Here is a 22,732-nt window from a genome sequence, read left to right as displayed (position 1 = left end):
CCACAGACTGCAGCCTACCAGGCTCCTCTGTCCATGGGATTTTCAAGGCAAGAGTACTGGAGTGGAGGGACGTCTTAAATTAGAACTATTCCAAAGAAAATTTAAATTTCTACTTGGAAACATGAAGACACACCCTACTTTTAGATAGAATCTGACCCAACATAGTAAGAAAGTAAATTCTCCCCAAATTACGTAAAAATAGCAACAGGATTTTAAAAAATTAGATAAGCTGATTTTACAGATTACATGTAAACAAACAACATATCAAGATAGCCGGGAAATTCTGCAGAAGAAGATTAATGAGGAAAGTGAGGAAGGTCAATCCATAAAAATAATTAAATATATTATAAAACTACCATAATTAAAACAGATTTGTAGTGGCATATTATAGACACATTAATGGAATATCATAAAGAATACAAAGTGAGAGTGAAAGTGAAAGTCGCTCAGTCCTGTGTCTGACTCTTTGCGACCTGATGGATTATACAGCCCATGGAATTCTCCAGGCCAGAATACTGGAGAGGGTAGCCTTTCCCTTTTCCAGGGGGTCTTCCCAACCTAGGGATTGAACCCAGAACTCCTGCATTGCAGGTGGATTCTTTACCAGCTGAGCCACAAGGGAAGCCCTAAGATACTTAATATTGTTTAATTATAGGACCTTGCCACCTCTTGTTGGGTCCAAGGACAAATCTAGCTGGTGGCATTTTACAGAACCAGAGCAAAGTGAGGGAGTGTCTCATTTAAAACAACAAAGGGATAGCCAAGTTAGATAAATAAGCAAAGCTGAGAACCCATGGAGAACTTCATCTGAGAACCATGAAAGGGAATTTTGGGAGGGGGAGAGCAAGACAGAAAGAGAAGAGGAGAGAGAAAGACACACACACACACACACACACACACACACACACACACACATACAGAGAACAAGCACTACCAGGCAAAAGGATACAGGAGATATAAAGTGAAGTATGATGCTAAGACAGAGAGAACTGCAAATATGAGAGTAGAAATAAGTTTAAAGTACATTATTCAGGATGACTTTGAATATATAAATTACAGTACATTGAACTAAGGCTATCCAGGGTTCTGAAATTGTACCAGCTGGGTGAAATTGGGTAAGTAAATTAGATCTCTGAATCTTAATTTCCTTGACTGTAAATATGGTAAATTAAAATCACTTCAGACTTGAATGTTTCTAGAATGACATAAGACACACACACACACACACACACACACAAACATATGGCAAATAACTTCTCATGAGCCATAAATGGCAATATTGCTATAAGTATAAATAACGGAAGGTCTTATTTATAGATCTGTTAACCAGGAAATGACAGCTGGGTGGGCCAGTCAAGTTTAAAGAATCAGAGAAAGAATGGATCCTTGGCTGGAGATGAAAAGATGCAGGGGTTTTTTCTTATTGATTTCAATACTGCATTACATAGAGGGGAGGTAGTAAAGAGATTGTGCTTAGATCAACTCCCCTATTCTTGTGGCAAAAGATGAGAATTGTGGCCCTCAAAAAGGATGGTGGTCTTCCCTAGTTATGCTAGTTGGCTAGTTAGCTGTGAGAAGAAACTGGCACTGACAACACCGGCCAGAGTCTTACGCTGTGACAAGAAAGTGCTGCTCTGCTCTTTCAACTTCGGGGCATCGCTGTACATGCTATTTGCTCACCGTTACCATCTATGCCTCAACTGTTCCAGCCTCTGGTCCCTGCTGAGGAGCTGTTATACCTGGTGGGATGCAGCTCTCCTTCATACCTAAGCATAGGGCTCCAAACTGATCAAAAGTTTCTCCTTTTTCCTCAAAAAACTAATTTTACCTTTCCATGGCATGTATAGTTTGAATTAGGACTTGGTAGCTTATAAGGCGATGGCACCCCACTCCCACCTTCAGATATGCATACAAAGTGAAAGACATTGCCAAGTTCACTAATGAGAAAATCATTAAAGGACACTGTAACATCCTTACATGCTTGCTCTTTAGTCTCAATATCTAAAATTGGGTGTCTCAGTCACAGTTAGTTCTGCTTTGCAGATCTAGCCATTTTGGATTTGCGGCATGAATGGGAGACTGTGAATAGTAACAGAAAGCCTCGCTTAAGTCATGATTCTAAATTGTGTGCTACAGTCCAGTTTTACCAGAGAGCTCAGCATTGGGAATTAGTGGCAGTGACTAATCTGTATGATTAGTGAGGGACAAGTTACAAGTAATAGCCCTTTTCCCTTTAGTTTTGGGCCTTGGACATTATGATGAGCAATTACATGGGAAGCCAATTCAAGAGAGACTTTTCAAAGACAAGTATTTTTTTCCAATTGAAAGAACATGAGGTAGTACATTTCCATAATGAGGTTTTCACAATATATTCTCTGGCATAATAAGCCAAAGTACTTTCAAATTTCTTTAAGTTTTATTTCAGGATACAATTAATTGAATAGAAATTTCCTGTGAGAGACATAAAAAAAATGAGCCTTTGTACAAATTCAGCTCACACTCACCAGTAGGAAGCAGCAGGCAATGGAGAAGTAGATGAGATCCCAGAGCAAAGCAGAGAGCCAATAAGTCAGTAAATAGACTCCACTCACAAACTGGATGTGCTTTGCGTTAGTGGCTCTCTCAGTCACTGTCTGAAGGCAAAAACTACCAATCACAACAGCCAGGCCAAAAGCCAAACATAATACTACTTGTGATCCATTTGTAGGCCTACGGAAAATGAAATAAAAAATGGAATAAATAATGAAATGAAAGTATAAAATGCTAATTTCAGTAGTTATTTTCAAATGTACATTGCCACTTAACAAGGGTATATATCAAGGCTCAATTCCAGTAAAAGGAAAGTCAATCATACATACACTATGTTAGAACCATAATGAGGGAGAGGTTGAGGCTTGTTGGAGACTTTAATGGAAGCATTGGCGCCAGAAAGTGACATGAAAAGAACATTGTCAAACACCGCTAGGGATGTTGCAGCTGAATGGTACGCCTCATTATTGAAAAAAATAGTAAATACTGTATTGTTTTTCTCAACCTCAATGGAAAATGCAGTCAGGGAGAAGTCACGATACTCTTTACTTTCCTTTATGTGTTTCATCACATTACCTAGAATAAAGAAAGAAATTGATTAGTCAGTATGTAACAAGTCTCCTACTACTTATGTCAAAGTGGAAAGACCAAAACTTTTTCCCATTGTCTCTTCCCTTTCCAATTCCCACAATGACTACTTCAAATCTCCTCAGGAATTCTGCACCATCAGTAATCCCTACTATAAGTTTACAACTTGAAAAAACAGTAAACTACTAAGAATTTCTTGCTCTATTTTGTCTAAAACAAACATAGTTGGTTTTTTTTTTTTCCAAAATTTTTTCGGTTCTTCTAGGTCATTTACATTTCCTCATACATTTGAGGATTGACTTGTCCATTTCAGCAAAAATGTCTGCTGAAATTTTGATAGGAACTGTGTTGACTGTATAGATCCATTTGGGGAAATTTTCTATCTTAATGATATTCAGTATTCCAATCCATGATATGGAATATCTCTTCATCAATCTAGAACTTTAATTTTCCTCAGTATTTATAACTTTCAGTGTACAAGTCTTGCAGCTCTTCTTACATTTATTTGTATGTACATTATTCTTTTTGATGCTGTTGTGAGTTTTGGTAATCTGTGTCCTCACCCCACCCCTTTAATCTTTCATCTAAGTTAGATTTTAAAAATTCCAGTCTGAAAAACCTTCTGATTGGATTGTTTAATGCATTTATACTTAATATAATTACTGATATTCTAGTATTTATAACTGACATTTTGCTTTGTGTTTTCTATATGTTTTATCTCCTTTTTGTTCTTCTATTATGCAAGTATGCATTTTGTGTTAAATATATATTTTATAGTGTACCAGTTGTTGGTATCAATAACGTATGGACCATTGTCAACAAAGTGATGTCACTGCTTTTTAATATGCTGTCTAGGTTTATCATAGCTTTCCTTCCAAGGAGCAAACGTCTTTTAATTTCAAGGCTGCAGTCACCATCCACAGTGACTTTGGAGCCCAAGAAAATAAAATATGTCACTGCTTCCACTTTTTCTGTTTTCTGTTTTACTATTTTACTTTTCCTATTTGCCGTGAAGTGATGAGAGAGATGCCATGATCATATTTTTTTTGGATGTTGGATTCAAACCAGTTTTTTTCACTGTTCTCTTTTACCCTCTTCAAGAGGTTCTTTAGCACCTCTCAATTTCTACCATAGAGTGGTATCATCTACATATCTGAGGTTGTTGATATTTCTCCTAGCAATCCTGATTCCAGCTTGTGATTCAGCCAGCTCGGTATTTCACATGGTGTTTTCTGTATAGAAGTAAATAAGCAGGGTGACAGTATACAGCCCTAACATACTCCTTTCCCAGTGTGAACCAGTCAGTTGTTCTATGTCTGGTTCTAACTGTTCCTTCTTGACCTGCATACAGGTTTCTTAGGAGACAGGTAAGGTGGTCTGGCTCTCCAATCTCTTTAAGAATTTTCCAAAGTTTGTTGTGATCCACAGTCAAAGGCTTTAGCATAGTCAATGAACCAGAAGTTGATGTTTTTCTAGAATTCCCTTGCTTTCTGTCTGATCGAACAAATGTTGGCAATTTGATCCCTGGTTCCTCTGCCATTTCTAAACCCAGCTTGTTCACCTGGAAGTTCTTGGTTCATGTACTGCTGAAGCCTAGCTTAAAGGATTTTGAGCATTACCTTGGTCTCATGTGAGATGAGTGCAATTTTGTGGTAGTTTAAGCATTCTTTGACATTGTTCTTCTTTGGGATTGGAATGAAAGCTGATGGTTTCCAGTCCTGTGGCCACTGCTGAGTTTTCTAAATTTGCTGACATATTGAGTGTAGCATTTCAACAGCATCATCTTTTAGGATTTGAAATAGCTCAGCTGGAATTCTATCACCTCCACTAACTTTGTTTGTAGTAATTCTTCCTAAGGCCCACTTGACTTCACACTCCAAGATACCTGGCTCTAGGGGAGTGACCACACCATCATGGTTATCTGGGTCATTAAGATCTTTTTTGTATAGTTCTTTTGTGTATTCTTGCCACCTCTTTTTAATCTCTTCTGCTTCTGTTGGATTCTTACCATTTCTGTCCTTTATTATGCCCATCTTTGCAAGAAATATTCCCTTGATGTCTCCAATTTTCTTGAAGAGATCTATAGTTTTTCCCATTCTGTTGTTTTCCTTTATTTCTTTGTATTGTTCATTTAAGAAAAACTTTTTATCTCTCCTTGCTATTCTCTGGAACTCTTCATTCAGTTGGGTTATTTTTCCCATTCTTTCACTTCTCTTCTTTCCTTTCCTTGGCTATTTGTAAAGCCTCCTCAATCAACCATTTTGACTTCTTGCATTTCTTTTCCTTTGGGATGGTTTTGATCACTGCCTCATGTACAATGTTATGAACCTCCATCCATAGTTCTTCAGGCACTCTGTCTACCAGATTTAATCCCTTAAATCGAATTCACCTCCACTGTGTAATCACAATGAATTTGATTTAGGTCATACCTGAATGACTTAGTGGTTTTTCCTGCCTTCTTCAATTTAAGTCTGGATTTTGTAGTAAGAAGCTCATGGTCTGAGCCACAGTCAGCTCTAGGTCTTATTGCTGACTGTACAGAGCACCTCCTACTTCCACTGCAATATGTTGTTTAGTGGTATTTGATTTTGAGCCTTCTGAAAAGAATATAAAATTTTAAGTAGTCTTTTTATTATTTTTTTCCAATTCAACACTCTACTTCTAATATTCATTCATGCTGTTTTGGGTAAATTTTATGTTTTTTTATTACTATATGATAAGTTATCATGTGAATATATCAAAATTAAAAAATTTTCTTTTTAATGACCTTTTTTTAAATTAATATTATTTTCCTCCTTGGCTTTCAAGATTTCCTTTTGACTTTTACCAGTTAAATTATGTTGTGTTAGGTGTGATTATTTTTCAATTTACCATACTTAGAATTCATTAAACGTCTTGGAGGTGAAGATTAATGTTTTCCATTATATTTGGGAAGTCTTCAGTCATTATTTCCTCAAATACTTTTCTGCCCTTTTATCCGTCTCTTTGCCGCCTGGTTCTCCCATTATGCCTGTGTTGGCATGCTTGATGTTGTTCTATGTCTCAGAAGCTGTTCCTTTCCATCTTTCTGTTTCACAGATTGGATAACCTTTATTAACTATCTTCAATTTAGAAATTCATTTTTCTGCCAATTCAAATCTATCATTGGGTCCCTCTGGTGAAATTTTCATTTCAGTTATGTTTTCCAACTACAGAATTTCCATTTGAAATTTTTATTTATATTTCTTCATTAAAATTCTCTTTATGGAGAGACGAAGTTGCCATACATTCCTTTATTTTTTAAACATATTTCCTTTAGTTTGTTGAAAATATTTGTAATAGCTGATTTATAGTCTTGATGCTTTCAAAATGTGGTCCTGGAGAAGACTCTTGGGAATCTCTTGGACAGCAAGATCAAACCAGTCAGTCCTAAAGGAAATCAACTCTGAATATTCATTGGGAGGACTAATGCTGAAGCTCAAGCTCCAATACTTCAGCCACCTGATGCGATAGCCGACTCTTTGGAACAGACCCTGATACTGGGAAGGATTGAGGGCAGGAGAAGAAGGGGATGACAGAGGATGAGGTGGTTGGATGGCATCATCAACTCAATGGACATGAGTTTGAGCAAACTCTCAGAGATAGTGAATGTCAGGGAAGCCTGGTGTGCTGCAGTCCATGGGGTCTCGAAGAGTTAGACATGACTGACTGCACAACAAATAGTCTCTGTATACTAAGTTCAACATTTGCCTTTCCTCAAGTACATTATCCACTGGCTCTCTTTCCCCGGCATATGGGTACACTCTTCTGTTTCTATTTTAGTTTTCTGGGACTGTCAAAATAAAGTACCATAGCCTGGCTGACTTAGAAATGTGTTTTTTTACAGTTCTAGAGGCTAGAAGTCCAAGAACAAGGTGCTGGCAGGGTGAGTTTCTTCTGCGATCTCTCCCCTGGGGTCATAAATGGCTTTCTTGTCCTTGTGCTTTCACATGGTCTTTCCTCTATGTATATATATCTGTGTCCTTATTGGTTCTCAGCCTTTGGCTAAGATTGAGTTTAATTTCAGCCTCTTAAAAGGAGACCAATCACTGGATAAAGGTCTGCTCTAATAATTTCAGTTTAAATTAATTACTTCTTTTTTTTTCTTTAATATATACACATATATTATTTTCCATTATAGGTTATTACAAGATATTGACTACAGTTGCTTGTGCTGTACAGTAAACATTCATTGCTGGTTGTGTATCTTTTTTTTTAAATTAGAAATCTACGTTTCTTTTCTTAGTAAGGCAAACAAGTGAAATCAAAATGTTAAATTTTTTAGCTAGGAAGAAATTAATGTTTTATAAAATACATATATTATATTATACATACTACATGTATATATATATATATATCAGAGAAGGCAATGGCACCCCACGCCGGTACTCTTGCCTGGAAACTCCCATGGGTGTGTGTGTGTGTGTGTATATATATATACAAGTATGCAAAAGCTTTTCTACTATGCTTGATAAAGGCATAAGAAAGGACATCAAAAAAAGAGACAAGAGATCAAGAAATTGGAAAACATAAATGAAATGAAATGGGAGCACTGAATATGAAATAGAAAAAGTGGAACAAGCTAGATGAAAGTAAAAGATAATCATATAGTCCAGTTTTTGTTATACATGGCTGCTCATTAGAAACACATCAGGATCTTTGGAGACAAAAGCAATATCTGGACATTTGTATTTTTCAAAAAATTCCAAGGTAATTCTGCTATGCATCTGGATTTTAAAAAGTGATTACAGATTTTTCTATTAAAGTTTTTTTTGGTGATATACAATTCTATTATTTTCTATTGACCAATCATGATACAATTGTATTAAGTGAATAATATTAATAGTGACATAATCACAATAATAAAAGATGTTTATCAGCTTTCACAGTCTATAGCCAGACTAAAAAATACAAGATAATTATATTGAAAGCCATAATGAGAACAAGATTAACCTAAAGATATAGAATAATTATATACAATTTGGGGGGTTAAGTAGAGTGATGTGGTATGTGCTAAGCTGCTTCATTGTGTCCAACTCTTAGCAACCCCACGGACTGCAGCCCACCAGGCTCCTCTGTCCATGGGATTCTCCAGACAAGAACACTGGAGTGGTAGAGCCTGAAGTCAGGTAAGTTGATTCCTCCAGTTCCATTCTTCTTTCTCAAGATCGCTTTGGCTATTCGAGGTTTTTTGTATTTCCATACAAATTGTGAAATTATTTGTTCTAGCTCTGTGAAGAATACTGTTGGTAGCTTGATAGGGATTGCGTTGAATCTATAAATTGCTTTGGGTAGTATACTCATTTTCACTATATTGATTCTTCCAATCCATGAACATGGTATATTTCTCCATCTATTAGTGTCCTCTTTGATTTCTTTCACCAGTGTTTTATAGTTTTCTATATATAGGTCTTTAGTTTCTTTAGGTAGATATATTCCTAAGTATTTTATTCTTTCCGTTGCAATGGTGAATGGAATTGTTTCCTTAATTTCTCTTTCTGTTTTCTCATTATTAGTGTATAGGAATGCAAGGGATTTCTGTGTGTTGATTTTATATCCTGCAACTTTACTATAGTCATTGATTATTTCTAGTAATTTTCTGGTGGAATCTTTAGGGTTTTCTATGTAGAGGATCATGTCATCTGCAAATACTGAGAGTTTTACTTCTTCTTTTCCAATTTGGATTCCTTTTATTTCTTTTTCTGCTCTGATTGCTGTGGCCAAAACTTCCAAAACTATGTTGAATAGTAATGGTGAAAGTTGGCACCCTTGTCTTGTTCCTGACTTTAGAGGAAATGCTTTCAATTTTTCACCATTGAGGATAATGTTTGCTGTGGGTTTGTCATATATAGCTTTTATTATGTTGAGGTATGTTCCTTCTATTCCTGCTTTTTGGAGAGTTTTTATCATAAATGGATGTTGAATTTTGTCAAAGGCTTTCTCTGCATCTATTGAGATAATCATATGGTTTTTATTTTTCAATTTGTTAATGTGGTGTATTTACATTGATTGATTTGCGGATAGGCTCTACTACAAAGCCACAGTTATCAAGACAGTATGGTACTGGCAAAAGACAGAAATATTGATCAATGGAATAAAATAGAAAGCCCAGAGATAAATCCACGCACATATGGACACCTTATCTTCGACAAAGGAGGCAAGAATATACAATGGATTAAAGACAATCTCTTTAACAAGTGGTGCTGGGAAATCTGGTCAACCACTTGTAAAAGAATGAAACTGGACCACTTTCTAACACCATACACAAAAATAAACTCAAAATGGATTAAAGATCTAAACGTAAGACCAGAAACTATAAAACTCCTAGAGGAGAACATAGGCAAAACACTCTCCGACATACATCACAGCAGGATCCTCTATGACCCACCTCCCAGAATATTGGAAACAAAAGCAAAAATAAACAAATGGGACCTAATTAACCTTAAAAGCTTCTGCACATCAAAGGAAACTATTAGCAAGGTGAAAAGACAGCCTTCAGAATGGGAGAAAATAATAGCAAATGAAGCAACCGACAAACAACTAATCTCAAAAATACACAAGCAACTCCTACAGCTCAACTCCAGAAAAATAAACGACCCAATCAAAAAATGGGCCAAAGAACTAAATAGACATTTCTCCAAAAAAGACATACAGATGGCTAACAAACACATGAAAAGATGCTCAACATCACTCATTATCAGAGAAATGCAAATCAAAACCACTATGAGGTACCATTTCACACCAGTCAGAATGGCCGCGATCCAAAAGTCTACAAATAATAAATGTTGGAGAGGATGTGGAGAAAAGGGAACCCTCTTACACTGTTGGTGGGAATGCAAACTAGTACAGCCACTATGGAGAACAGTGTGGAGATTCCTTAAAAAACTGGAAATAGAACTGCCTTATGATCCATCAACCCCACTGCTGGGCATATAGGAAACCAGAAGGAAAGAGACACGTGTACCCCAATGTTCATCGCAGCACTGTTTATAATAGCCAAGACATGGAAGCAACCTAGATGTCCATCAGCAGATGAATGGATATGTGGTACATATACACAATGGAGTATTATTCAGCCATTAAAAAGAATACATTTGAATCAGTTCTAATGAGGTGGATGAAACTGGAGCCTATTATACAGAGTGAAGTAAGCCAGAAGGAAAAACATAAATACAGTATACTAACGCATATATATGGAATTTAGAAAGATGGTAACAATAACCCGAGACAGCAAAAGAGACACTGATGTATAGAACAGTCTTATGGACTCTGTGGGACAATGAAACATGTAAAATATCATGTAAGAAACTTGCCAGTCCAGGTTCGATGCATGATGCTGGATGCTTGGGGCTGGTGCACTGGGACGGCCCAGACGGATGGTATGGGGAGGGAGGAGGGAGGAGATGGGGAACACATGTATACCTGTGGCGGATTCATTTTGATATTTGGCAAAACTAATACAATTATGTAAAGTTTAAAAATAAAATAAAATTGGAAGAATAAAAAAAAAAAAAAAAAAGAACACTGGAGTGGGTTGCCATTTCCTACTCCAGGGGATCTTACTGACCCAGGGATCAAATCCATGTCTCTTATGCCTCCTGCAGTGGCAGGCGGGTTCTTTACAACTAGCATGACATTGGAAGCCCTAATTATCGATAAGTATCATCCTATTACACTTTTCTTAGTTGTTTTGAGTTTATTTTGTGTAAGTTTTTTCCTTCTCTTGTGTTTTCTGCCTTGAGAAGTTCCTTTAGCATTTGCTGTAAAACAGGTTTGGTGATGCTGAATTCTCTTAACTTTTGCTTGTCTGGAAAGCTTTTGATTTCTCCATCAAATCTCAACAAGTTTTGCTGGGTGGAAAATTGTTGGTTGTAGCTTCTTCCCTTTCATCACTTTATATATCATGTCATTCACTTCTGGCTTGTAGAGATTCTGTTGAGAAATCAGCTATGGGAGTTCCATTGTATGCTATTTATCATTTTCCCTTATTGCTTTTAATATATTATCTTTGTATTTATATTTTATCAGTTTGACTACTATGTGTCAGTGTTTCCCTCCATGGTTTTATCTTGCCTGGACTCTGCACTTCTTGGACTTGGTTAACTATTTCCTTTCCCATGTTAGGAAAGTGTTAAGCTACTATGCCTTCAAATATTTTCTCAAGTCCTTTCTCTCTCTCTTCTCCTTCTGGGACCCCTATAATGTGATTGTTGGTGCATTTAATGTTGTCCCAGTCATCTCATATACTGTCTTCATTTCTTTTCATTCCCCCCCGCCCCACCCCAAATATTCTGTTCCGTGGCAGTGTTTTCTACCATTCTGTCCTCTAGGTCACTTCATTCTTCTGCCTCAGTTATTCTGCTATTGATTCCTTCTAGTGTATTGTTAATCTCTGTTTGTTTGTTCTTTAGTTCTTGAAGGTCTTTGGTAAACATTTCTTGCATCTTCTCCATTCTGTTTCTGAGATCCTGGATCATCTTCACTATCACGATTCTGAATTATTTTCCTGTAAGGTTGCTTATCTCCACTTCATTTAATTGTTGTTCTGGGGTTTTATCTTATCCCTTCATTTGGGACATAACTCTCGGCTTTTTCATCCTGATTAACCTTCTGTAATGTGGTTTTTGTTCTAACACTGTGGAATTGTGGTTCTTCTGGCTTCTTCTGTCTGCCCTTTGGTGGATGAGGCTAAGAGGCTTGTGTAAGCTTCTTGATGGGAGGGACTGGTGGTAGGAAAAACTGGGTGTTGCTCTGGTGAGCATTGCTCAATAAAGCTTTAACACAATTATCTGCTGATGGGTGTGGTTGTATTCCCTTTCTGTTTGATGTTTGACCTGGGGTGACCCAGCCCTGGGGTCTATGGGCTCTATGGTAGGGTTAATGGTGATCTCCAGGAGTTCTTATACCAAGCAGGACCTTAAAGGACTGCTGTTGCCAATGCCTCTGTCCTTGTGGTGAGAACTTGCTGACCCATGCCTCCACAGGAGAACCTCCAACACTAGCAGGTAGGTCTGGGTCAGTCTCTTGTGGGGTCACTGCTCCTTTCCCCTGGGTCTTGGTTACAGCAAGATTGTTTTTTCCTTCCAAGAGTGAAGTCTCTATTTCTTCCAGTCCTGTGGAAGTCCTATAACCAAATTCTTCTGGCTTTCAAGGTCAAATTTCCTGTTGATTCCCAGTTCCTTTGTCAGATTCCCTGGTTGTGAAGGCTGATGTGGGGCTCAGAACCTCTGCAACAGTGGGAAAACTTCTTTGGGATTATTGTTTTCCAGTTTGTGGGTCACCCATCTGGCAGGTATGGGATTTGATTTTATTGTGATTGTGCTCCTCCTACTATCTTGTGGCTTCTTGTCTTTGGACATGGGTGACTTTTTCTGGTGGTTCCCATGCCCTCCTGTCAATGATTGTTCAACAACTAGCTGTGATTCTGGTCCTCTTAAAGGAGAAGATGAGTTCACATCCTTCTACTCTGCAATCTTGAACCAGAAGCCCACCTTTTTCTCAATCTCCCTGTTTTTAGAGGAGCCCCTTACTTCCTCCCACATCTATGCCTGGCATCCCTGAGCCCGGAGTTCCTCTGATTCTATGGTTCTAACCTCATCTGCACATTGGAACCACTCTTGAAGACTTTTAAATTAATTACTTTTTTAAAGATCTAATATCCAAATGCAGTCACATTTTGAGATATTGGAGGTAGGGCTTAGCATATGAATTTTGAAGGGACACAATTCAGCCCATTACTCTTTCTCTTCTCATTCTGTTGTTGAAAACTGGGCATATAGGATGGTGTATCAACTCTGGTATCTGAACCTCCCTGTGTGTTGTTACTGTTAATTTTGTTGTTGTTGCTGCTACTCATTTGCTTAATGACTTCTGTGGACAGTTCTGTAGATTCTGTATTCTCTACAGTATGAAGCCACTTATTTCTCTGATGAACTTAAAAAAAATTCTGGCCTTTAAGCCTGTATTCTAGGAGTCAGTCTTAAATCAATATAATTTAGCAACTAGCTAAAAGATTCTTTTAAATATCTAGAGCCAGTAAGTCTACCACCCTTGGCCAAGGAGATCTTTGAACAAAGGCACACCTTCGAATTTCAGGCAGCTTACAAGTCAGCCTCAACTTTCATTGCTTGCGTGTGTAGGGCCTCAACATCAACTAGAAGTAAACGACTGGATTCTTCTCATTTCCTAGGTTACTTCTGGCCATGCATACTACCATTCTGAGCTTTCTAGGTCTGCAGGAATATCAGGACTTTAAAGTCCACTGTGGTCATCTAGCTCTCCAGGTATTCCTTTAAAATTGCTTTCTGGGTAAGCTCTTATTTGACCCAACTGAAAGCACAGCCTTAGCTACCTGTGGTGCTATTACTAGCGGATTTCTATTGCTTTAAATAATTCCCTGGGGTTAGGGATTTTCCTAAAGAGTTGAGCCCTAATTTAAATTCAATAGGAATAATGCCTTGGGAATAGAGTTTTTGAGCTTCTATTTCAGTCAAAGTATTGACAGTCCTCATAAATGGGACTTTTAACAGGGCTCTGAAGAGATCAGTTCTTTCCATCAACTGTGAGGTTCTGGCTTTCATGGATACCACACCACTGAGGGGACGGAGAACCATAGGAACTGTTGTTATTCAGTCACTAAGTTGTGTCCGACCCCTTGCAACCCCATGAACTGCAGCATGCCAGGATTTCCTGTCCTTAATTCTCTTCCAGAGTTTGCTCAAACTCATGTCCATTGAGTGAATGATGCCATTCAAACATCTTATCATCTGTTGCCCTCATCTCCTCTTTCCCTCAGTCTTTACCAGCCTCAGGGTCTTTTCCAGTGAGTCGGCTCTTCACATCAGGTGGCCAAAGTATTGGAGCTTCAGCTTCAACATCAGTCCTTCCAATGAATATTCAGGGTTGATTTCTTTTAGGACTGACTGGTTTGATCTCCTTGCTGCTGTCCAATGGACTCTCAAGAGGCTTCTCCAGCACCATAGTTCGAAAGCATCAATTCTTCAGTGCTCAGTCTTCTTTGTGGTCTAATTCTTACATCAGTACGTAACTGCTAGAAAATCCATAGCTAGGAATAGTTAAAGTGTCACAGATTTTACTATTTTTTTTTAAAATAGAGGTTCAGTAGTTTTTAAAATAGACACTTTTTAGCTTGTTCTATGCTTTTACTTAATTTCCAATATTGTAAGTTGGTTGATTTTTAAGAATTATTTTCCAAGTATTTCTGTTGCTTTTGTGGAAGAATGGACTCATTCAATCATACAAAGAATTCAAAATTCTCCATCCACTAGGTTTTGGCCTAATTTCTGAGCTTCCCAGGTGGTCTTGTGGTTAAAAAAAAAAAAAATTCCTGTCACTGCAGGAGATGCAAGAGATGCAGTTTTGTGTTAGGGTTCACAAGGGGCTGGCTCATAGCGTATTGTTTAAAAATGGCCCATTATGGTTACCTGACAAACAAGGGATGAAGTCACAGTGGCCACATTGCCCTGTGGCATCCTGGTTTTTCCTTAAAGTGATATCCTGTTTTTCCTTGCTGGTGCCAGTTTCTCAAGACTACGTGACCACCCAACCACGAGACCCCTCTGCATGATCACAAGACCCCAGCTGCGTGCTAAAGATAAACAAAGGCCCCCCTCCCTTCAGGGCACAGTTTCCTATTGATAGGGTATAAGAAGGGTTGGCTGTAAAGGGAGAGTACTGGTTTCTCTCTAAAGCCAATCACTTGCTTTCTTCCTATAATAAATCTTTCTCTGCCTGACTGCCCAGCTCATTCTCTTTTTCTCCACACCCGGCTTACAGTTTGATCTCTGGGTTGGGGAGATTCCCTGGAATAAGAGATGGTAACCCACTATAGTGTTCTTGCCTGGAAAATTCCATGGACACAGGAGCCTGGCGCACTACAGTCTATGGGGTCACAAAGAATGGGATATGACTGAGCACACATGCTTTACACATAAATGGACAAAAAAATAAGCTACATAAAAGGGTTGCTTTTAGCATTTAGAAACATAATACAGAAAATTGTTCAGTATATTCACAGTTCTGACAAAAAGTAAACATTAAAAAAATGAGTACAGCTATTTGAGTACTATTTGAGTCACGGCTAAATGAGTACTACTATTTCAAAATAGTAGTTCTGAAAAATCAATCTACTTAGTCTTCAGCCACCTGTTTTTAGAAAGATCAATATTGTAAAGGAGATACTGGAATTATTTTACCCTGTGAGAGCTTAGAGAAACATTTTTATATTCTGGTCAGAATACAAATTTGTATGCTAAATTTCACAATAACATAGTATTTTGGCTCTTTTACTCATCCTTTGAAAGGTGATACAATTAGCTGAAAGACCACTGCAGCCAGAATGCTTCCATTAACGATCAACTTTTGTGCCCAGCTGCTGTAAAGTGTACATTTTTGATTTTTGGTTTAGCTGCCTCTAAGACACCACCCTTATGGCAGAAAGTAAAGAGGAACTAAAAAGCCTCTTGATGAAAGTGAAAGAGGAGAGTGAAAAAGTTGGCTTAAAATTCAACATTCAGAAAACTAAGATCATGGCATCTGGTCCCATCACTTCATGGAAAATAGATGGGGAAACAGTGGAAACAGTGTCAGACTTTATTTTTCGGGGCTCCAAAATCACTGCAGATGGTGACTGCAGCCATGAAATTAAAAGACACTTACTCCTTGGAAGGAAAGTTATGACCAACCTAGATAGCATACATCAATCAGATAATATAGATCTATACAAACTGAATATATCAAAATATATGTGTATGGTTAATGAAGTAATCTTTTCTTCCACTAGAGACCTAAAATATCTCTTGTCCATATTTTATTGGCACACTGCATTAGTAACTTCCAGTTTTACAGAATGTCATGCTGATACAGCTTAAAAGATAAGATTAAATATAACTTGGCTTTATCTTTATAAAGAATTCTGTGACTAACTCTGGTATAAATTGAGCATGAATGTATTACTGCAAAGCATGAAAATAAAACCCATTATAAACTAGAAAAAAAATAAAATAAAAAGCAGAGACATAACTTTGCCAACAAAGGTCCATCTAGTCAAGGCTATGGTTTTTCCAGTGGTCATGTATGGATGTGAGAGTTGGACTGTGAAGAAAGCTGAGTGCCAAAGAATTGATGCTTTGGAACTGTGGTGTTGGAGAAGACTCTTGAGAGTCCCTTGGAGTGCAAGGAGATCCAACCAGTCCATCCTAAAGATCAGTCCTGGGTGTTCATTGGAAGGACTGATGTTGAAGCTGAAACTCCAATACTTTGGCCACCTGATGCAAAGAGCTGACTCATTTGAAAAGACCTTGATGCTGGGAAGGATTGGGGGCATGAGGAGAAGGGGACGACAGAGGATGAGATGGCTGGATGGCATCAACGACTCGATGGAAAAGAGTTTGAGTAAACTCTGGGAGTTGGTGATGGAGGGAGGCCTGGCGTGCTACGATTCATGGGGTTGCAAAGAGTCGGACATGACTGAGCAACTGAACTGAACTGAACTGAACTGAAGATACTGGTAGTTAGTAGGAAAAGAAAGAAATGGGTAGCTAGATAGCATAGTTAACTTCCTTCTTTGCAAGTGATACATGTAGGTGTTCATATAGCAGCGGTCTCTTTTTTCCTACAGGTCTTACCTTGTACTTCCTGAAGTTCTTGATTCTTAAGCTTTAAAAAAATCTCAAGGTTATTTATGATATTTAGAGCCAAAACAGAATTCCCAGAAATTGAGTAAGGCACAATTGTTCGACCATATTGACTTAAGTCCATTTCTCTGGCAGGCATAATATAATACAAGTTTAGAGTTGTTAAAAGGTAAGTAGTGACAAACAAAATTATTGATATATGTAGCAATGTCAACTTCCAACTGCGCCAATTGAATAGTGCTCTCTTTAAAAACATGGCATGAAATTGCTGGCGGTAAAGTGGAAACTAAAAAGAGGAGAACATAGCATCAGAATTACTCGTGATCCAAGGAAGATATTCAAATTGAAATTCAATGCTTAAAATTTTTATAGCAAAAGATAAACACATATTATACAAATATATTCTTGAATTTAACCAAAGAAAACAAAATGGTATGGAAAAGTTTATTTGTATAAGGTATTAATGGAAAAGACTTAACATCTGGTTTCTTACCTAACTACACTGAAAATCTTGTCAAGGTGATTTTATTCATTAATATATTTGTATTATTTCTGATTAGAAAAGATTATATTTATTTATTTAATTTAACATCAAACCATAATCTTTCCATCTCTCTTTTTAAGGGAACTATCCCCATAAAACTTGTATACAACTACTGTCTTTTACTTTATTTAGTATACTAACAATGGTTCATAGTGAGAAAATGCCCCTAATCTTTGATCAACCAATATCGTCTAAAAGTAAATCTAGGGTCTTGTTAGAACCAAATAAAGGGAAAATTTATTAGAAAATGAGGAGAACCTCTCAGTGATTCTGAGAAATAACAATGGTGAAAGTGACATAGCTGTGGTCTTTATCTAAAACCCATTTCTCCTGCATCAGGAAATTAATGGAGTTGTAGTACAGACTATTTCTTATCTCTTTGACTCTCCTATGGTCATACTCCAAACATCTTTCAGGTTCAGGTAGTATATACACCCAAGCCAAATATACTAGTTTTACATTCTTAATGAATATACTCACCCCAGTATTAAATTTAATGTTAGCAATTTCATTTAATCTGAGTCCTTCATGATTTCTGAATACTCTCCTACTCTGATTCCTGTTTTGTCCTCTTTGGGTTGTTGAAAGAGAAGACTGGATAGATTGAATCTCCATTTCAGAATCTGCCAGCTTATTGACCCTAAATACACACATATACACACAAAAAGCACAAAATATTTTACTTTGACTATACCTTAAATCTATTTTATTTGTCAAATAGCAAACAAATTTCCAAATTTGGAGGACTCTTTGATCTTTCTTACTGATTGTTAAGTATATTGTATAAAAGCAGTATGATAATGTGAAAGTGAAAGTATTAGTCACTCGGTCCTGTCCAATTCTATGTGAACCCATGGACAGTAGCCCTCTAGTCTCCTCTGTCCATGGGGTTTTCCAGGCAAGAATGCTGGAGTGGGTTGCCATTCCCTTCTTCAGGGGATCTTCCTGACCCAGGGATTGAACCCTGGTCTTTCACATTGCAGGCAGATTCTTTACCATTTGAGCCACCAGGGAAGCCCAAGTATGGTAATATTGGCTCTCAATAAACCAGTCAGAGGACTGATGCCAATTCATGGTAAAGTTTCTACCATTCTGTGGTAAGATGAGAAAAACAATTGTAACATATTGCGTTTCATTAAGCTGAATTTATTCAAGTAAAAGCACTTATCTTAAGTCAAAGATAATAACTCTCCTTTGGATGTTAAGGTGTTCTTTATGTTATGAAATGATAGGGCCTTTGGATAGTAGGTTTTTTTTTTTTTTTAAAATCCTTACATTTTCCATTTAGTGCCTATGTCCAAAGCTGTGTCTTTTGGTATGGATGCTTAAGAAGAATGAAAAAATATACACAAGTAATTATAACCTAAGGAAAAAAAATTCTCTGTCATTTTTCTAAAATTTTTATTCTTCATATTTTATTTATTGGTAATAATTTCCATGAGTAAAACACTACAAGATACAAAAAAAAAAGATAGGAAAATAGTTCCAATACCTAGAGATAACCCTGATGAAAAATTTTCCCACAGACACATAGACATACTCCCTTACAAGCATATGAATTGTTGTTAGTCTATTTACATGTAGTGTAATTAGTGATATATTTGAGTTTATATCTAACATCTGCCATTTACTTTCTATTTATCTTTTTTATTTTCCAATTTAAGTGTGATTGACAAGTGAAAATTACAAATATTAAGGGTATAGAATATGATTTTCAAAAAATTTTTACTTGAGTATATTAGCTTTGTATCTCAGCTTGTAAAGAATCCGCCTGCAATGAGGGAGACCTGGGTTGACCCCCGGGTTGGGAAGATTCCCCTAAAGAAGGGAAAGACTACCCATTCCAGTATTCTGGCCTAGAGAATTCCATGGACTGTGTAGTTTATGGGGTTGCAAAGATTCAGACATGACTGAGCGACTTTCACTTTCATAGTAGCTTTACAGTGTTGTGCTAGTTTCTACTGTATAGCAAAATGAATAGATTATACACACACATAAGTAGCAAAAGGCAAAATAGGCAAATTGTACTTCATGAAAATTAAAAACTTTCATGCATCAAAAGACAATATCCACAGAGTAAAAACACAACCTATAGTTTTAGTTCTTATATTTAGGTCTTTGATCCAGTTTGAATGGTGTTAAGTTCTACAGTTTTTCACAAGTGTAGTATGGTGACTATAATTAATAATAATGTATTGTAAATTTGAAATGATGTAGAATAGTAGATCTCAAGTGTTCTTATCACCAAAAAAGAAAATGGTAACTGTATGAAGTGATGGATATGTTAATTAGCTTTATTGTGGTTACTATTTCACAATGTATACACATATCAAAACATCATGTTCTATACTGTATAGCACAGGGAACTCTACTTAATGCACTGTGGTGACCTAGATGGAAGGAGGTCCAAAAGAGAGGGAGATATAGGTATTTGGACCCTTACTTAACACCATTCAAAATGGGTCAAAGACCAAAAACTATAAAACCCTTAGAAGAAAACATAGGACAAAAGATTCACAACAATGTATTTGTTAATGATTTCTTGTTTATGATACCAAAGGGATAAGTAACAAAAGGCAAAATAAGCAAATCGTACTTCACAAAAATGAAAAACCTTCATGCATCAAAGACAATCTCCACAGAGTGAAAATGCAATTTATAGAATAGGAGAAAGTATCTGCCAGTCATAAGTCTAGTAAAGAATTAATGTCAAGAATATATTAGGGTGGTGAAAAAGTAATTGTAGTTTTGCATTGTTGAAATTTGCTGTTTGATATTAGAATACATTCTAAATAAATGTGATTATATTGTACATCATTTTAATGCACATTTCTCACTATATGCTGTTTTGCTAATGACTTATTCCTTACTGTTTATTTTATATTTATTTGGGACTATGGAAGTGATGTTAGACAAAAAGTAAATTCAAGAGCTTTTTTATTTGAGTTGAAAATGGGTCATAAAAGCAGCAGAGACAACTCACAACATCAACAGTGCATTTGACCCACTAAGTGCTAATGAATGTACAGTGCAGTTGTGGTTCAAGAAGTCTTGCAAAGGAGATGAGAGCCTTGAAGATGAGAAGCATAGTGGCCAACCATCAGAAGTTGACAACAACAAATTGAGAGCCATCACTGAAGCTGAGCCTCTTACACCTACATAAAAAGTTGCCCAAGAACTCAACATTGACCATTCTACAGTCATTTGGCATTTGAAGCAAATTGGAAAGGGAAAAAGCTTAATAAGTGGAATGCCTCATGTGCTGACCCAAAAAAAAAAAATTGTTGAAGTGTTGTCTTCTCTTAATCTATGCAATAGCAATGAACATTTCTTGATCAGATTGTGATGTGCAACAAAAAGTGGATTGTGTAAGACAGTTAGTGATGACCAACTCAGGGGTTGGACCAAGAAGAAGCTCTAAAGCACTTCCCAAAGAAAACTTGCACCAAAAAAAGGTCATGTTCACTGTTTGGTGGCCTGCTGCCCATCTGACCCACTACAGCTTTCTGAATTTCAATGAAACCATTACATCTGAGAAGTATGCTCAGCAAATTGATGCGATGCACTGAAACTGCAATGCCTACCACCGGCATTGGTCAACAGAAAGGATCTTAATTCTTCTCCATGGCAATGCCCAACAGCACATTGCACGACCAACACTTCAAAAGTTGAACGAATTGGGCTACAGAGTTTTGCCTCATCTGCCATATTCACCTGACCTCTTGCCAACTGACTACCACTTTTTCAAGCATCTCAACAACTTTTTGCAGAGAAAACACTTCCAAAACAAGCAGGATGAGGAAAATGCTTTCCAAGAGGTCACTAAATCCCGAAGCATGGATTTTTATGCTACAGGAATAAACAAACTTATTTCTCATTGTCAAAAGTGTGTTAACTGTAATGGTTCCTATTTTGATTTATAAAGATGTGTTTGAGCCTAGTTATAACAATGTAAAATTCATGGTCTGAAACCAAATTACATTTACACCAGACTAATATATATAAATTCTAAAACTCAACAACAAAAAAGAATCTGACTCAAAAATGGGCAAAGATAAAAAAGAATAAAATACCTAGGAGTAAATCTACCTAAGGAGACAAAACAAAGACCTGTGACTCCAAAACTATAAGATGCTGATGAAAGAAATCAAATGAGATATAAGCATATGAAAAGATATACCATGTTTGTGGATTGGAAGAATCAATATTGTCAAAAACTACATTATCCAAGGCAATCTACAAATTCAGTACAATCCCTATCAAATTACTATGGCATTTTTCACAGAACTAGAACAACAACAACAACAACAAATTTCAAAATTTGTATGGAGACACAGAAGTCCCCACATAGCCAAGCTCACAGTTCAGTACTCAGTCGTGTCTCTCTCTTTGTGACCCCATGGAGTGGAGCAGGCCAGGCCTCCCTGTCCATCATAAACTCCTGGAGTTTACTCAAACTCATGTCCATTGAGTCAGTGCTGCCATCCAACCATATCATCCTCTGTCGTCCCCTTCTTCTCCTGCCTCCAATCTTTCCCAGCATCAGGGTCTTTTCAAATGAGTCAGTTCTTCCTAGCAGGTGGGCCAAGTATTGGAGTTTCAGCTTCAGCATCAGTCCTTCCAATGAATATTCAGGACTGATTTCCTTATGGATGGACTGGTTGGATTTCCTTGCAGTCCAAGGGACTCACAAGAATCTTCTCCAATACCACAGTTCAAAAGCATCAATTCTTTGGTGCTCAACTTTCTTTACAGTCCAGCTCTCACATCCATACATGACTACTGGAAAAACCATAGCTTTGACTAGAGAGACCTTTGTCAGCAAAGTAATGTGTCTGCTTTTTAATATGCTGTCTAGGTTGGTCAACACTTTTCTTCCAAGGAGTAAGCATCTTTTAATTTCATGGCTGCAATCACCATCTGCAGTGATTTTGGAGCCCAACAAAATAAAGTTGGACACTGTTTTCACTGTTTCCCCATCTATTTCCCATGAAGTGATGGGACCAGATGCCATGATCTTAGTTTTCTGAATGCTGAGTTTTAAGCCACTTTGGTGTAGTCAATAAGGCAGAAGTAGATATTTTTCTGGAACTCTCATATAGCCAAAGCAATCTTAAAAAAGAAAAAAAAGCTGGAGGAATCAGGCTCCTTGATTTCAGACTATACTACAAAGCTACAGTCATCTGAACAGTATGATATTGGCACAAAAATAGAAAATAGATCAATGGAATAGGATAGAAAATCCAGAAATAAGCCCATGCACTGATGACCAATTAATCTATTACAAAGGAAGCAAGATTGCACAATGTTGGAAAGACAGTCTCTTCAATGTTGCTGGAAAAACTGGAAAGCCACATGTAAAAAATGAAAATAAATCATTATTTAACTCCAGACACAA

General features: G+C 37.1%; 1 protein-coding gene across 1 annotated transcript in view; it reads right to left on the bottom strand.

Moving 5' to 3' along the window:
• LOC133238361 (phospholipid-transporting ATPase ABCA3-like) overlaps positions 1-22,732 on the bottom strand; it is a 219,104-nt gene that overhangs the window by 44,608 nt on the left and 151,764 nt on the right. Inside the window, exons 18-21 of the mRNA XM_061401372.1 lie at positions 17,815-17,974; positions 16,782-17,076; positions 2,859-3,105; positions 2,505-2,709 (exon numbers count right to left, since the gene is read on the bottom strand). Of these exons, the coding sequence (XP_061257356.1) occupies positions 2,505-2,709; positions 2,859-3,105; positions 16,782-17,076; positions 17,815-17,974 (907 nt within the window). The remainder of the gene's footprint in view (positions 1-2,504; positions 2,710-2,858; positions 3,106-16,781; positions 17,077-17,814; positions 17,975-22,732) is intronic.

The sequence above is a fragment of the Bos javanicus genome, chromosome 25 (genome assembly GCF_032452875.1).
Source record: "Bos javanicus breed banteng chromosome 25, ARS-OSU_banteng_1.0, whole genome shotgun sequence".
Taxonomy (NCBI): Eukaryota; Metazoa; Chordata; class Mammalia; order Artiodactyla; family Bovidae; genus Bos; species Bos javanicus.
Note: the sequence above shows the minus strand (reverse complement) of the source record. Positions and strands in the feature narration are given on the sequence as shown.